Raw genomic sequence first — 17,208 nt, forward strand, 5'->3', positions numbered from 1 at the left:
TAGAGTTCTTTCGAGGCTCTAAGAGCGGCCTTCTAAAAGTCTTCAGCTCTCCTTTGCGGCAACTCGGCACGGGATCGGAGCCTGAAAGCTTCAAGTGCTCTGAGCTGCTCTGAGGCTCAAGAAGAGCTGCTTTCGCCAATACTTCTAAAACCCTCTCTCGCACACTTCCGTTTGCTATATCGCAGCCCTGGGGTTCTTAGCTTACCTTCCGCCATAGATGCGATCCCTGCGAACCTTTTCAACAACAAGATTCACGAGCAAGCAACCATTGTTTCGGCCATATGTCGCCCCCTTGAACCAGGAGCAGAAGAAAGCTCTGAGGAAAAAGATCCTGAAGACCATGCCAAATTTTCACAATGGTTTGAAAAGAGATGCTCAGTGGCTCTTGAATGTGTGCATGCCCTGTTCTCGCGTCGCCCACTCTTCACTGACACGCTTTGCCGTCATCAGACTTTCGCTATCTCCGTGCAGAGGTCACACGAACGCGAGCAAATTCATGAGAAGATTCGAAACATCATTCGATCTTCCGCTGGAGATGACTATGACGTAGAGGATATTAGCATGCGAAACTACGCTATCGACGTTGAGCCGGCACCTCTGGAGTTGGTCATAGTAGTGAGCACATCTTCTTACCCTCACGACTCGTCTCGCTACAGTGAAATCAAAGGTTTGTATATCAACTCAATGATTGACGTGCTCCCTACAGGACAAAAAACATCCTAAGGGTCTCCCTCCAGGAACTGACTTTGCGCAGCTTCCAGTCGTGTACAAACCAAGGTAGTTGTTTTTAGACTGCGTGTCATCTGTAACCTGATCTCTCTTGGTATAGTCAATTGTCACAATTACTCATTACACACGGGCTCGATGGCGGGTTCAGACCGCAAGGCGTAGATCGTCGCCAGCGCGTTCGCATGGTGGACGGCCGACCACATTATGTATCGGAGGAATTTGATCGATGGCCCGAATACCAGTCTTTCGAGCGTGGTTTTTTATACCCTACAATACTGCACGGCCAAAGTCCTGCAGAGTTTAAACTCACGCTGCCTGGCCCGACGATCAGGCCTACACTGAGGTTGCTAGATGCTTATGGCAAAATGAGCCCGTATATCTTCAACACGATCAGCCTCCTTTACATTTGGATACGGTCATGGGGAGTGCATGACTTCCCCCCAATCGTATTGGCAATGATGTTTGTCAAGTTTCTGCAGGTTCGTATACGCCTCTGTCTCGGTCGATACATGGCATTTACGACCGTCGACAGGAGTCTTACATGTTTCCCAACCTCAGTCCGACTGAAAAAAGCCCTGATTCGCAGGGGGGCTCTCCTGGCTTGGCCGAAAATATTGCCTGGATGCCATATCATGACTATGATCAGGAGCGCGGCAGCGTTCTGTTAAAATCCTTGCCCATCGATTTATCCCTTGATCCGAAGATCTACTTCAAATTTGACAGAAGGTCTGGTATTGTGATGCATGATTTTTTCAAGTAAGCTCGTGATTCCAATGTTAGGTTTTCTCAGCCGGCTAACTTCTTTTGCATAGATGGTTTGTTGAAAAGAAATTTCATGGTGCAAAGGAGCGACATATTTTATCTATCCATACACCCAACACGCTTGAACCCGTTCGACGAGATATCTATGCTTGGAAAAATGACCAGAGCGTTGTTCAGGATCCGTTCGTCCCCACTTACGTGAGTCTTCTAACTTCCTCTCATTTTACTCATGTTATATTAACCTTTACTTGGACTTCCCTCGGCGAGATAGAACCACGCCTACACCGTCTCTCGTTCCGCATTATATTGTCTCTCCTCCATTGCGCTGTCCGCTATCACTGCCCTATCTAAGTCGAAATCATTAGGAAGCATATATGGACTCCACATCACTCCACCACGACTTGAGGCATACTGGCAGGAACGCTACATCGACAAAGACGTGATCTTTAGATCGCCACACGTGTACAAATTTCCACAAGAACCTCCCAAGCACAGGTCATACCACACCAGTGCGCGTCTCCGAAAGGATATCCGACGTACTCCCCAGGTAAGCTAATCATTTTTATCACCTCATAATAGACAATAGCATGTCTTGGATATCGTTTCTTTCGAAAAAAATTGGATCTATCGTCCCTGAGAACTTGTGACTTCTGCAGGTACCTGTCTCACCAACGCGTGTTGGGGCTTTTCGCTCAAGGACACTTGAGAAAGTGACAAATCTCATTAAGGCGCGGTATGGTGTTAAATATTCCGTCGAGTGCTTTGGTAGTACGCAGTATGGCGTAGATTCGCCGAGCAGCGATCTCGACCTGGTAATTATCGTGAGCACGATCCTGCGCTGTCCAATATACAGTCTTCATAACTTTGATTCCTGTTCTTAGGATCCCAACAGGCGTAACGGTTTGAGCCCGAACGTCAAACTGAAGGCACTTCCGGGTAACTATCTCTATATTTGTTGGCAAGTTGAAGTCTGATAGCAATCTGCACAGCCATTTATAGCATAAAGTAAGTAGTCGAGATTTCTAGAATCAACGTTTTCTTGAACCTGTCGCTGCGTTTAGTCACCTTGAGAAAAGTCTCCGCCAGGCTGGCTTTCAAATAGTCCTTAAGATTCCTAAAGCGACCGTGCCTATCAGTATGCCGCTATACTACCGCGACTGGTGGCTGTCTAATCTCTGATTTGGGGCAGTCAGATTCCGCGATCCACTGACTGGCATCACTTGTGATATTAACGTCAATGATCGACTTGGTATCGCGAATACAGAGCTTATCAAGCGTTATTGCGACCTTCTTCCTGTCCTTCGCGAAGTCATCATGACCATAAAGGTGTGGGCGAAAGAGTATGGATATAACAATACAGGCGTTCAGGGCGGCATGGTCACCTTCAGCAGCTATGCGCTGACGCTGATGTCGATCGGACTATTTCAAGTGAGTGGACTCAATTCGGGAGATTGAAACGTGCTTATATAGTTGGTAACAGGCTCGTGGCTTTCTTCCTAATCTGCAGAATGTCTCCAAGTCCGACCCAAACTCACACACGGACTTCTTCTGGCTGAAACAGAAGAGCGGAGGGAGCACGCAATGCGACATTCGATGGAAGGAATGCGTTGGCTGGAAGCCTCCACGAGATTTGAGTGTGAATGAAGCCATCATGGATTGGTTCCGGTACGTGATTGGTCTTGATATGCGCCGATAGCTGGCTGAAGTTTGTTTTTCGATACTTCGACAGCTACTGGGGGCGCGACCATCGGTACGAAACGGATGTTATGAGCATTCGACATGGAGGGTTGATTCCAAGACAAGAGCCCTTTCAGAAATCTGGCAACAAGTTAACACTTCCTCGCGGTGCAGACTCCTGTGATCTTGTTCGGGGTGGAGATCCGGCGGAGACAAAGATCACGGCGGAATTTGCGATTACGGAGAGAGCTAAAATTACGGCAGAAACGGAAGGTATGTCTTATCCTATCCCAATTCAACGACAAGGGTTGATGAACAGGTCCCTCTTGGACAGACCTCGAGCCTGTTGTAGAGCGCGATGAAGTTGGATTTGGGTTGCGAAGCCCAGAGGCCGCGGAAGATGCTTCTAGACAGCTGTTTGAGGAGACCCATTCGCAGAAGCTCGCCCCCGAAGAATTTGTCGCACAAGGTATTCCTGTCGATGCTGACCAGCAGCCATCCTTATGGGCCCGACAACCATTGTGCGTTGCCGATCCGTTCATTCTGACAAAGGTATGTATGTGATTGTTTCGATGTTCTTCTGTCAAATTGAAGGTAGTATGTAGAACGTGGCAGGGGCGGTTGGTCATAAGGCCATCGAACAGTTTCGGGATGATTGCATGCGCGCTTACATCTTGCTAGGCTCGGAACGGGCTCGCAAGGAATCCAAAGGGAAGGATGGGGATCAAGGAAAACCCAAGGGAGAACCCCAAACCCAGCAGAGTCGCGCTCAGGGGCGCGATATTAAAGGTGCTGCTGCTGAAATTCAAAGCCTCTCTCAAGCACCGAAAAGATCAAGACGAAGGTCATTTGCCAACGATTGATGACGCTGACCGCTTGTCTGTCACCTGTACCCACTTTCGCGCCTTGGCTCCTCGCGATATAGTAGTCCACCTCGCCTTTACGCAGGAGAGCATATCACCCCGTCTCGGCTAGGCAGAGGGTCAAGAACTGTTTATAGTGACACAGATAGTCAAGCGATGCGTGTACCATAATTTTATAATCATCTATAAGACTAATAAACAGCTTGAAAATACGATTCTCCTCGGATTTCAAGGCATCTGGAAGGACCAGACATGTTGAGCAGGGAGTGTGTCGTGTTGGTCGCCCGATGGCGGCGACACTCAAAAGACGCTCGAGATGACCGACGTTCGACAGTCCTGGTCAAATCGTATGCACGTGATATGAAACCTGACAGCTACTACAGGCATCAATAAGACTTTGGGCTGACCTAAGTTAAATGTCGCTTGGAAAATAGCTTAATACACTATCACATTTTTTTTGCATGCAATTGAAGCTTGAAACGATGATCTCAGAACATTTTGAGGCCAGGAGCAAAGGATCAGTGCGTAAAGCTGTTATCAGCTCGGTTATGTGGCTTTAGGCTGTGACTGCTTCACGCCAGCAATTGCCATATCTAATCTACATCAGATTCATCCTCTCTATCATGATCCTCTGCTTGTGAGACTGCTGCTGTCGGGTGCAGCATCAGTCCAATCTCACTTACCCAGTACGGTGGCGCTACTTTTGTGTGACGCGTGATGGCCCATTTGGGACAGCCCATAATTAGCCAAAGTAGCCGAAAACACAAGAAATAATCTAGTGCACAGTATCACTCGTGATTCACTCCTTGGGAGGTTACTAGCTTGAAGCCTTTATGTGTTATGTTCAGAAAAGACACTTTGTTGGCTCAAAAGTACTGCATATCTGTTGTGTTTTGGTTGACAATTCTAAAATTCTGGACATTGACACAATGATTGGGACCTTCAAACGTATTCACAACACGATGGTCTTCTAAATTAATATATATGATACCCAACATGTACAGGAACACATATGCAAAAAATTCGAGGGAATTGATTCAGTAGGTGTGATGCAAAGTGTGTTTAGCCCTAAGTCTCATAGTAGCCCAAAGTCTCATTGATGCCTATACATGTGCAGATATGTGTGCATTAATCGGTAGACATCTGCCTAGTCTTTCTGTGGCAAAATCCGATGCTGAGCGCTGAGCATGAGTATCCTCTAAGCATACCTTTACTGAGAAGCATCAGTCATTATATGGACAACTACCCATTTTTATGTAAATAGATCTTTTCCGACTTCTCTGACATGGTCTCGCTTCAACACTCTCATTATCATCACATATCATAGTTTCGTATCAGCAGCACATCCTTGCAGTGTCATGCACAACGGTGGACCTTACTCTCGATTAGCTTCTCATTTACTCATCTGCTATCTCCTTTGAATCACCTTCGCAAGCGTCGCCCTGCCACTCTACTGCCATTACAACCAACGGTCGTTGCCCCAAGCAACCCAGCATCCTCATCGAAGCCAACCCAAGATAATCCTACCACTGCTCAGAAAACAAAGGTATGTGTCCTATGTTTGCTCACATCTTGTCATAAGTTCACAGTATGTATTACCATCCAGTTGGATGACATCAATGCGATGATTCAGTCACCGAGTTTCCCCCATAACCACGAAGATGCGTACCAAGCTCTCGAGATTATCATCACCATGCGTATATGAGTGAGTTGCATCATAGCCTTGGGGATTTGGGCTACAGCATCGACGAAATTGTTTTTCGTAGAGATCATGGTGAAGAACATGCGAAAACCCACCATTTAACCTTCGAATTTCATTCAAGATGATGTCTCTAGCAGTTATGAGGTCTTCTTTGCCGGCTACTCATCTCATCTGTTTAGGATCCCCAGAAAAAAATAGAGGTGCCGAGAAACGTACATCGCATTTGTTCCTCGAATCTTGCCAATATGGTGTTTGCAACCGACAGCGTGACCGAGGATACCATTTTATCTTCTTGCTTGGTCAACCGATCTAGCTTCGCCATCGCGTCCTTCACGTCGTCAATGTCTTTCACGAGAGATTTGAAAAATCGTCCTGAGCATGAATACAGTGAAACTAGTCATCAATGTCCTCTGTGAGACTCAAGTACTCATGACTCACTAAACCGGATAAGCTTCGTCGCCAGACCGATGATCGACAATAGTTGTGCCAAAAATTTGATGATAATTTTTTTGACCGGATCGGTAATCTCGTGCTTGTTGTGAATCTCAAGACGAGAAAGATTCACTTCTGTGAAGAGCCAACCAGATGCAGGACGGGCTTCAATTTGTCCCTGAGACGTTTATACTTCTCTCGGAAATGAGTGAAGTTTCCCTGAATCTTCTGCAACAGATCATCCGGGGTGTCGCTCTCGCTGATATTGACTTTGAATCGCAATGTTCGTGTCTTGTTCGTAACGCTTCAGAGCAGACTTCCAAATTTCTACGCACTGGGGATCCGCCATGAGAGATAGTCTACAAAGAGGTGCGGGAGTTGAGGAAGGGTATGAGAGTGTTGGGGGGGAAGAGGAGAGCGCTCAAGAGAGATGAGCATGCGGCCTATGACAGGTGCAAACCAAGATACGCCGTATTAGGGGCTGTGCGCTATCGTCGCAGTAAACGCGATGAGGAGATATAGTTCCGCGTCCGAGAATGAACTTTGAACACCCGAGGCGGTACGCACTTGACACGGCGAGTTCGCTGCAATTGGAAAGCACAGAACTTTGGAGCCAAATATACATGGAGGGAGACGAGCAGTTGTTCTGATCTGTCTTTGAAGAGTATCCAAGAACGAACCATACCCTAGAGGCAACTGGCTCAGCCTGCATCGTAGTAAGAGCTAGTAAGGGCTCTTGAGTTTGAGGAATCCATTCAGCAGTCGAGAGTAGGTCATTACGTCGTGTCTTGAGCGCAACGCTGGCGCCTTTGTGGGTCTGATATCGTGATACGCTCAGTTTCATGCCAAACGGTGGGGTCGATGACCGTAGTGGTTCGGGTGCAGTGCTGACGATGAGGAGAAATTGTCACCGGATGACGTATGGAGAGACCCCGGCTGACCCCGGTCACTCATACTCACCTCGGCTTGCTTTGCGACATCCATCCTACTTTGCCGGAGTATAGACACGGCAGAGGACGACAGGCCTTCCTATGAAGACCGTTTCCAAGGGCGTGAGCCTCCCAGCCGCAGCCGACTACACTTCTTGCAGGAGCCTCAGTTCTGAAAATCGCATTTTTCGCGCTCTCAGGCTCCTGCTGCTCTGTTGTGCTGCCCTGGTACTGTCCTTCGTTCTTCCTAGATCTCCGTGGTCTCTATTCCCCGCACAACGCTCTACAAAGATCGTTCGTGAAAATCTTGCTCTGAGCCCTGCCGACAAATGGAAGGACGACGTATGGCCGATCCGTCCGCCCACGCCCTGGGACATCTCCACCGACTTCCCTTACCCCCGTGTGCTGGAGTATGATGTGCAGGAAGGCACTTGGCTGCGTCTCGACGTGAATCCAAAATCGGGGGACATCATATTTGACATGGCAGGTGACATCTACTGTCTGCCATCCGAGTCCTACATCCGCGTCAGGGATTCCCAGGCTCGCGCTAGCAACGTCGTCTTTGCACATCCTGTGTTGTTAGGCGTGCCGCACGACTCTGATCCGCACTTCTCGCCTGAGGGAGACAGGTTCGTGTTTCGAAGCGACGCGGAACTTGGTGTTGAGAACATATGGGTGCGCAAGTGGGTGGGATGTGTCCTCGAGAACCTGCGACCCGATGAGCATGGCATCGTCAGCGACGAATTACGGGAGGCTTTGGCTATGAAGGTGGAAGATGAGTCCATGCTGGTGAGGGGCGTCAAAGAGAACCCAGAGAGGAAGAGGAGGCGTTTGCTTCGAGAGGGTAGACATGGAGGTGAGCTCACTCAACACGGTCAGAGGACATGACATCAAACCAATCTTACACCCCACAGCGCAGCGCATAACGAATGAGACTTACCGCTGGGTCTCGGATGCACGTTTCCATCCATCTGGATCCAAGGTAATTGCCACGAAATGGTACACGTCCGAACGCAGCCTTGGAGCCGGCGAAGGTTGGCAATATGATGTGCCGTCTCTTAGCGGAAATTATCAGGTCGAAGTTGGAGCTGGTAAGAGGATTGTTGGCAGGACGCTGCCACCAGGATGGTCGAGTGAGGATTATGGGAACCAGCAGATCGGACCGGAGCAGCTCATTTGGAGAGGAGAGGACGCTGTAATCTATGCCAAGAACGTGCGAGACTCAAATGGTGTCTTCACTTACTCAAAAGGTGCGATATATATATATGTGGACTAACTCTTCCATTACTTATTTAGGCCTATCTCGCAGACGTTCATAAGGGTATATACGCCATATTCTCTACGAACCTCACGACAGGCAAAACCGAGACTCTGGTCCCCGCGTTTCCGGGCGGTGCTAGTCGACCCGAGCTCTCACGAGACGGCAAGACGTTGGCTTTCGTACGCCGAATCCGGGACAAAGAAGCTCTCGTCCTCAAGTGAGCAAGCTCATCCACTTTTCTCTCCGTGCATGACGTGACAGTGGAGAGCAGAGACCTCGAAACAGGAACCCTTCACGATGCATGGTACGGTCTCACGTACGACCTGAGCACTGTTTCCGCCCCAATGGGCACCTACCCCTCCTTCGCATTCACCCCATCCGATGACGGCATTATTATCTGGGCAGACGGGAAGATCCACATTGTATACCTCTCCGTCAATGGCCGAGGCGAAAAGGTTGCTGCAGGGGACCCTGCGATGATTGGCTTCACTGCGCACATCGAGAAGCGGCTCGCGGAGACACGCAGGAGCGTGACGGACCTACTGACGCTCGAGACACAGGAGCGCCAGCGCGTGCATGCGTTCGAAGGGCTGAAGGTCGACGCGGTTGGAGCTCGGGCGATATTCCAGGCTGCGGGCGTGACGTATGTGCAGCGCGTGGGCGGAAGCCCATCTGCAGATGCAGAGAAGGTGCCGGTGCTTCACGCAGATGCGCCGTACTACTCGCCGACGTTCATTCATGGGGCGGATGACCTCGTGCTCCACGCGCGCTGGTCGAACATTAACTTCACGACGCTCGAGTTCGCAAACCTCACCTCCGGCACGGCGTACGAGGTGCGCGGGCTGCCCCTCGGCCGTTACTATTCCCCGGCAGTGTGCGAGTGCGTGGGCAACCGCCGAAAGATCGCGTTCGTGAAAACCGCAGGCGATGTGCTAACTGGGAATGTCGTCGCCACCGCCAACCCTGGCATCTACGTCGGCGACTTCACGCTCCCCAGTCCTGACTCATCAGACAACATCGTCGTCATCGAGCACCTGCGTTTCGTCCCGTCCGAGATTGATCTCGACGACAAGCTCGACATCAGGTTCGTGCAAAAGAACGCCAAGATCTTGGTGCAGCAAGGCAGGAGGGCGTTCGTGGTCGACTTAGCCGCGGGACCGGACGCGTTTGGGGAGTATGTGCACCAGGATTTAGCTCAGGGGAAGATGTCGACCCAGATCGCTGTGTCGACACAGGAAGAGGCTGGCAGTGGGAAGGCGGTGAAGGCGGGGGTTGTGGCGTTCACGGAACGGTACCACGTGTATGTCGTGTCGAAGTCGTTGCCAGATGTCCCGGTATGGACGAAGCCGGGGAACGCGACGAGAGGTGTCGCGAGGCTGAGCTTGGACGGCGGGCACGATATTGCGTGGAGTCGGGATGGAAAGAGGCTGTTTTGGTTCCTTGGTAAGTTGTGCTGGTTCCTGTGCGTTGACGAGCATATACAAGGTTTATCTGACGATCTTACTTTGGCCAGGACCCTATTTGCACTCCATCGAGATTTCGAAGCTGGATCAGTGCTCATCTGAGATTGCTAAGGATGGGGACACGTTCGGGATCGCGTGCATCGTGAAGCTACTCCAGTACCAGGAAGTACTCGTCGACTACCCCACCGACATCCAGCGACTCAAGGAAGAAGCCCTCATCTCCCACCGTCGAACGTCGGCTTCTTCTGCTGCGAACGCTGACGTCCTGATCATCGCCAATGCGACGATTTTGACCATAGAGGACGAGACAGTCGCAGAGGTGCCTATCAGGGGAGGTGCTCTTGTGACACGTGGCGGGCTTATTGAACAAGTGGTCGAGGGTCATAATTTGCGTGTGCCAGAGGGCGCCACAGTCATTGATGCCCAGGGCGGTAAGGAATGCACCAAATCGTGCAGAAGTGGATCTGATGGTCTTCTGTAGGATTTATTGTCCCTGGCTTTATCGATGTTCACGCGCACTGGGCCTCAGCTAGCGGCGAGGGGCCATACCCAGCTTCCTCATGGGAACACCAGGCCTTCCTCGCGTATGGCGTCACCACCGTGCACAAGTAAGAGTTCACCTTTCTGCTTGTAGTTGTAAATTATCTTCTGAGACCACCTGCTCAGCCCTAGCACCGATACAGTGATCACGTTCGCGGAAAGGAGTCGCATTGAAAGCGGACAGATCATCGGGCCTCGGGTCTTCCACACCGGCACGATTATCTACGGTGCTGGCAATGCGGAGTATCATCAAGATATCGTGGACGACGCGGAGGCGTATTCGGCGCTGCTTCGAATCAAAGTAGAGGGAGGCCCTGCTAGCTTCTCCTACAAGAATTATAACCTACCATCGCGGTACGTTGCAAGGTTCTTGCAGGAAATCGACGTTCGTTGACGATTCGCTGTAGAGCGGCTCGTCAGAGGCTTTTGCTGAATGCTAGGAATTTGAGCATGCTCTGTGTCCCCGAAGGCGTGAGTTTGCATTTCATCATGCCTCATCGTTTACTCACATCTCTCCCAAATTAGGGAATGAACCTAGACTGGGATCTGACCTACATCGTCGATGGTAGGAGAAGTCCTTCCTGCTTAGCATCATCTGATCCGAAGGAAACTCGATAGGCATGACGACGGTCGAACACTCAATACCTGTTCCTAAATTGTACGATGACATTTTGACGCTCTTTGCGAAAAGCGGAACGGGCTCGACGCCCACTCATATCGTCAATTATGGTGGTGCCTGGGGCGAGCAGCTGGTCTGGGCGACCGAGGATGTACCTAATGATCCGAAGTGAGTGTGTGCTCCTTGCTCATCTTAGATTGTCCTGACATTGTATGATGGATCAGGTTGAGAAGATTCTTACCTCATGATCATCTAGAAGACATATCTGAATCTACGGCGCGGCCTTTCAACTGTGAGTGCGTAATTTCTTCCAGAGATAATATACAAACACACGATCCACAGCTTTTGCACTGTTCAACACATCGGCTTCCACAGCTAATATGGTCCACAAGGGACTTCGTGCCCACATCGGCGCTCATGGGGAGAACCCCATCGGGTTGAACTACCATGCTGAAATGTGGTTCACAAAGCAGGGGGGACTCTCCAACTACGAGGTCTGATCCACGTTCCATTTTAAAGCTGAATCATGTGTCTGACCGACGAATGGATATGCAGGTGCTCCGTGCTGCGACATCCGACGCTGCCGACACGCTAGGTTTGCTGCCGTCGCTTGGATCACTCACTCCGGGAAAACTCGCCGACTTCCTGGTCTATCCTCCCGGTTTCGATCTACTGCAAGATGACATTCGCGGATCGCGTTCTATACGTTACGTTGCAAGAGGAGGCAGACTTTGGGACGCGGAGACGATGCGCGAAGAGTGGCCCAACAAAGGAAGGAAGCAGGCGTTGCCTCCTTTGAATGAGGATTGATTCTCGTGGTATGCTTATCTCCGAGATTATGAATTATTTTGGCTGCTTCGAGGATGGGACGTTGCTCTATCTTTTTGTCTTCCTTTCCGGGATCCGAACAGAACAACACAATACCATCAAAGTCTTAACACTGGCTGATGCGCCGATTGTCTTGGGAATCAAGCGCTGAACAATACAATGGTCGATACCTGCAGGCGATGAAGCAAAATTGTTTTGTCGATTCGAGTATCTCTCAGTCTTCCCGGGATCAAACCACTGGCACTCGTTCATTTGAGCTCTTCTTATCTGCTTGGCGAGACAATGTTCTTCATGCTCTTCGGATCCATCTTTGATATCTTTGGCCGCGTCCTTCATAAAATCTTGATTCAATCTTGAGCGAATCTCCTGATGCATCAACCTCGTGGGAAGACTTTCTCCGTCTTGGTTTCGGCTACGTGCTCTTGCCTTCCCCAAGCGCGATTGTTTCCTCATCCTGAACGAATATAGTCCTCAAATGTCACACATTAGGTGCCTTGGGAGAACTTGCAAACATGCTCTGGAGCAGGTTCCCATCATGCTTCTTTGCTGCGGGAGCCGGCGTAACGAAATATCCACTGATACTGCGATAGTCCTATAACTGTGAAAATCTCGCTCCACTCCTTTCCGAATTCTGCATCAGTATCTGGGTAGTGGGCCATATTTTGATTTCTCCATTATTATTTTTACGCCGAAATGCTTCGACCTTTTGCTTTTCTCATGGATTTGGAGGCTTAGGCCTTAGGACTTGAACTTCTCAGCACGTTCTATTTCCAGGTCCCTCAATGGCTTGACGACATTTCGTCTGGAATGTGTGAGGCTGCTCAACAATTGACTCGAAGGGAACCCTTCCATCCCTTCCCTTTGCTTGATGGACCTGTGCCTTCGACCTGTAGCTGGCGACACGACATTCTCCCGGGACGCATCTGATCTTGCCTCACAATTAGAGAGCTTAACATGTCATTTCTCGATGCCGTTGCCCTCACGTTGCGCTCCGGTCCCGACGAGCATCTTATCGCTACACAATGAGGTAGGTGCCAGTGGATGCTGTCGATGTTGGATTTCAAACCTATCCAAAGCGTCCACAGATGGTTTGGTTATCGGTTTCTCATGGCATTCATGGCTACCCCAAGCCATCGGACATAAGTATCTGTGTGTGCACAACTTAAAAGGCTCTGCTTCTTGGAAGCTTCAGAAGCAGGACAGACTCATAAACTTCTTATATACCCCGAGCTTGACTTCCCCGATCATTCGGCGATAAGTATCATCAAGAAAGGTCAGACCCTGCGATACTCCAGAATACTCCCCCTAGGTCTCTCTAGCTCCCCTTGGTCGACTTAAAATCCCAGACCAGCATACGCTCTTCAGCGTTTTCAGCCCCAAATTCACTCGATCACAAAAGCGATACGTCATAGGTCTAGCTCGCCAGCGCCCCATTTCAACTATGGATCATGTTTCACTTGACCGCAACGGCAACAGCGTCAGCAACCTACGTCAGAGGATTCTGTCACTGAACAATCGAAAATACCACGCTTATCTCGCATGACAAGGGTTGGTAGTGGAAGAGGCGCCCTGGAATCCTGTTGGTATGTATGTTTTTACCCACTACAAACATCGCAATCAACCCTATGAATGTGACAAATTAAGTGCAGACGGCAGTTTAACTACAACTATGACGATGCAAATGTCAATTCACTTACAAGTCTAGGTGGCATCTGATTGGCTCCTTCGGAGCTCGGGCATGCTGCGTAAGGCCTGGCAAGGTGAGCAATCACTCTGTTCTCATTCGAACTCTTTTGTAATTGGACCCATTCCCGTGTCCATTAGGCATTCAAGGCCCAGAAGATGCTCATCACCGATCGGGAAACGTGTTCGTCCTTAGCCATCGTTCACTCTGTGGTGATGGCGACCCTCCTTAGCTCGAGGTGTGGCGGAAGTTAGTTCCGAAATGTATACACGACAGTACACCTTGCTCTTATGAGGTAAGTGCGGCATATACGAGGGAGGGAACGCCATCATACGTCTAGATTCTTTTGTTGCACCCCTGCTTTGGATATTGGGAAAGACGTTGGGGTTCCAAGCATTGTGAAGTTCTTTTCTTAGTCTGGCGTGTCATGTCATCCGCTTCTATCATGGTTGTTGACCGCTCTACAGCCTTCTTCGGCCAGTGAGCACCACTACATGACTTGCTCGGAGACACACGCGGGATGGGTTTCCTGGTCCAGCCATGAGACTTTGTGATCAAAAAAGGACGATGCCGTGTGCCCATTCGATGATTTCCAGAGTACATTCCATCAGGTAAGGCGATTCCACCGAAGTCTCCGGATTCATGTTATGTATAAAAAGACTAAAATATCCCTGCAATCGAACAGCAACACCTCCTGAACCATGTCCACTACTCACCTCACTCTGACCACAGCATCTCTTACGCTTCTCTCTCTGGTAGTGCTAGCGCTGATTCACTCTCGCTTCAAGCGTCGCCTGCCGAAGGACATTCAAGGTCCTCCATCGACATCTTTCTGGATCGGTGCGAAGAATCGTCTCAAATCATTGATACATCGCCGTTTTAACTCCGCTCCTATAGGCAACGAGAAGGACATCCGTTACCAGAATGAGGTTGGCGACCAGGAGTTCCAGTGGCTTCGCCAGTATGGGACTGCCTGGCGTGCAGCCGGTTGTATGGGGGTTAGAACCTGCTCGTATCTTCTTCATGATGCCATTGCTCATGTCCTGGGTTTATGTAGGAAGAAGTCCTCATGGTAGCAGATCCGAAAGGCATTCAGCACATTTTGCAGGGCGCGGGTTACAACTACCTCAAGAGCGAGGAGGATCGACAGCTGTTGCGGATGGTTTCCGGAGACGGTCTCGCCTGGGTGCACGGTGATGCAAAACTCCCCACTTTTATCTTTTTCTTGTTTACTCATCCAAGGACGCCTTGCAGGTGACGCCCATCGTCGTCAGAGAAAGGTCATGAACCCGGCGTTCTCTGCGGCGCAGTTGCGAGACTTCCTCCCCTTGTTCCACAAGAGGGCCGCAAAGGCACGAGTACACTCTTTCTGCTTTGAGCAGGGTACTGAAAGAACATAGTAGCTCGTCCAGCGAATAGAAGAGGAAATCACGAACGAAGATACAAGCGAGCCCGTTCTCAATGTTGCGGGTTGGCTTACACGCGTGACCATGGACGTCCTTGGAGAAGGCACGTTGCCTGACCCAAATGGTCCTGTGTGTGATCTTTCTGACGCAGACACATCGTAGCCGGCTTTGGCTACGAATTTGGCGCCACGGATGACCGCAAGGGTGATCTCATGAAGAATCTAGAGGGCATCTTGTACGTATCTCCATACGCCGTCCTCGGGACTCTCCTCGTGTCTCTCATCTGGTCGTAGCGTCGAGTCGACGTTGTACCCCTCGAAGCTGGACCTGATTGTCAAGTCTTTCTTCAACGCGATCCCGTCGGGTTTACTGTACTACGTCCGCCACTTCCCTTCGCGCGAGTACCGCAGGTCGCGCGAATGGCTCGACTTCTCGCGGACCATGGCGCGAGACATCGTGCGGAAGAGTGAGGCGCGCGTCGACGGGAAGGACGTCATGAGCGTGCTTATACGCGCGAACGCCTCCGAAGACCCAAAGTCTCAGCTATCACAGACGGAAGTGATTGACCAGATCGCGTGTGTAGACTCTCGCACGCTCCGCATGTTGCATACATAACTCGCAAGGTCCTTGCTTCTTTGTTTTTGCAGTACACTCATCCTAGCGGGCACGGACACGACGTCGATCACCGCGTCATGGATACTGCTAGAGATTGCAAGGCACCCCGAGGCTCAGATCAAGATCCGCGATGAGATCCACGCAGCTCGTGTGCGCGTGACCGCGCGTGGGGACACTGAGTTCACCATCGCAGACCTAGAGGGGCTGACCCTGCTGCAGTGCGCGATGAAGGTGCGTCGCATTCACGCTTCATTGTGCCCGCGCCGTGTCCCTAAAGACATGGCATTGCGCGCGCGGCACAGGAGGGCATGCGCTTGCACCCGATTACGTGGCAGCTCACACGGCTTGCGGGGATGGACGACGTAATCCCGCTCGCAAACCCGATCACGACAAAGTCGGGCCAGCTGTCCTCCATCGCCGTGAGGAAAGGCACCCGAGTCAAAATTTCCATTTGCGCGTACCATCGGTGAGAACGCTTCCGTGCTCCACATTCGCATGTCGAAGCCCCTTGAAACCAATCTATTTTTTCTCCCTATCGGTACCTGTATAGGCTTCCGAGTGTATGGGGTCAGGACGCAGATCAGTGGAACCCCGCACGCTGGCTTAATCTAGACAACTCGAAGCAAGCTTCTGTGGGTATGTATGCCAACCTGTAAGTTCCCGTTGCTGTCTCGCATTCGGCTCTGCTTGACGCCAGGCGGCTCCCTCTCAGATTGAACTTCTGTAAGTCGAGACGAGATCCGTTGGCTAGTTGGTTGACCGACTGCTGAACAACCTTGTAGCTGCCGGAGTTCGCTCTTGCATCGGGTGTGTGCCTGCACAATCTGTCTGTATGATCCACCGCAATCTCTAACTGCTTCTCTGTTCTTCGCGCGCTTCACAGCTGGAGATTCTCGTACGTACCACACGCTCTGTACTAAGCCCGATGTACTTCCACTGATGTGTTACTTTACGCTGCAGCGTCATCGAGCAGTCATCCATCCTCGCGAGCCTCTTGGAGCATTTCGAGTTCGCACTGCCTGATGACGCAATGACGAAGCCCGCCCTGCGGAAACCAAGCCTCGTCATGACGCCGACCGTTGAAGGCAAGCAGGGCTCCTGGCTGAGGCTGAAAGTGAAGAGCTTGGCGTGAGACTCAAGGTGAGGCTGGTCGAATCGATGGCATGACCTGGCATGATGCGGACAGTTATTTTGCATGACCATAGCGGAGTTCGAGAGATAAAAAAAGCTTAAAAATTGTATCGCATCTCAATTGTGTTCCACATGTATAGTCACGGACTCCCATAGTATGCAAGGTTTTGAGTATGATCAATTTGTCACGCTTGATCCACTTGACCTGGCATCCTCAGTCTATGAGTGTCGTACTGCTCCGAGAGACTATCATTAGCACGATGATCTGGCAGGTAATAGAAGAATAACACTGGAATAACTCGCATGATTAGTGTCGAGGCGTCAAAGGAGGAAAAAGGAAGGTTTTGTTCTTCAAAGTGATTGGATTTTGAGGATTCCAATGTCAACACAATTGGATGGGGAAAGAATCGACTCACCTGATGCAAAACCCTATTATACCAAGAAAGCACACGACGTTCCGTGCTCAAGCAGGCTCAAGCCCTCGTTGAAGGTCGCTCATTGCACAGCCGCAGATTCAGCTCAGGCCATATCGACGTGACGGCGTGACCGTTCCTAGATCAACGCGCG

General features: G+C 50.5%; 3 protein-coding genes across 3 annotated transcripts; all 3 read left to right on the plus strand.

Annotated features, from left to right (window-relative positions):
- Positions 1–128: 128 nt before the first annotated feature.
- On the plus strand, positions 129–4,031 carry HETIRDRAFT_437163 (uncharacterized protein; the record flags this gene model as incomplete). Its single annotated transcript, XM_009554589.1, has 14 exons — positions 129–391; positions 451–615; positions 707–777; positions 830–1,208; positions 1,262–1,485; positions 1,542–1,689; positions 1,763–2,038; positions 2,148–2,312; positions 2,373–2,427; positions 2,681–2,919; positions 2,972–3,156; positions 3,221–3,441; positions 3,488–3,720; positions 3,774–4,031. The coding sequence occupies exons 1-14, from the start codon at positions 218–220 to the stop codon at positions 4,029–4,031; spliced, it is 2,793 nt and encodes a 930-aa protein (XP_009552884.1). The 5' UTR covers positions 129–217.
- Positions 4,032–6,701: 2,670 nt separating this feature from the next.
- Positions 6,702–11,920, plus strand: HETIRDRAFT_153002 (uncharacterized protein; the record flags this gene model as incomplete). The annotated part of the gene is made up of 14 exons (XM_009554590.1): positions 6,702–6,724; positions 7,346–7,950; positions 8,009–8,344; positions 8,404–8,572; positions 8,627–9,798; positions 9,869–10,249; positions 10,300–10,426; positions 10,485–10,712; positions 10,766–10,829; positions 10,884–10,923; positions 10,977–11,145; positions 11,202–11,269; positions 11,320–11,471; positions 11,533–11,920. The coding sequence occupies 14 exons, from the start codon at positions 6,702–6,704 to the stop codon at positions 11,785–11,787; spliced, it is 3,789 nt and encodes a 1,262-aa protein (XP_009552885.1). The 3' UTR covers positions 11,788–11,920.
- Positions 11,921–14,190: 2,270 nt separating this feature from the next.
- Positions 14,191–16,642, plus strand: cpm98 (cytochrome P450 monooxygenase 98; the record flags this gene model as incomplete). The annotated part of the gene is made up of 13 exons (XM_009554202.1): positions 14,191–14,487; positions 14,547–14,682; positions 14,732–14,847; positions 14,893–15,002; positions 15,047–15,130; positions 15,189–15,470; positions 15,543–15,741; positions 15,813–15,976; positions 16,061–16,162; positions 16,223–16,233; positions 16,293–16,317; positions 16,394–16,405; positions 16,471–16,642. 13 exons carry the CDS (start codon positions 14,191–14,193, stop codon positions 16,640–16,642), a joined length of 1,710 nt encoding a protein of 569 aa, XP_009552497.1.
- Between the last annotated feature and the right edge of the window lie 566 nt (positions 16,643–17,208).

This window comes from Heterobasidion irregulare, assembly GCF_000320585.1.
Source record: "Heterobasidion irregulare TC 32-1 unplaced genomic scaffold scaffold_13, whole genome shotgun sequence".
NCBI lineage: Eukaryota > Fungi > Basidiomycota > Agaricomycetes > Russulales > Bondarzewiaceae > Heterobasidion > Heterobasidion irregulare.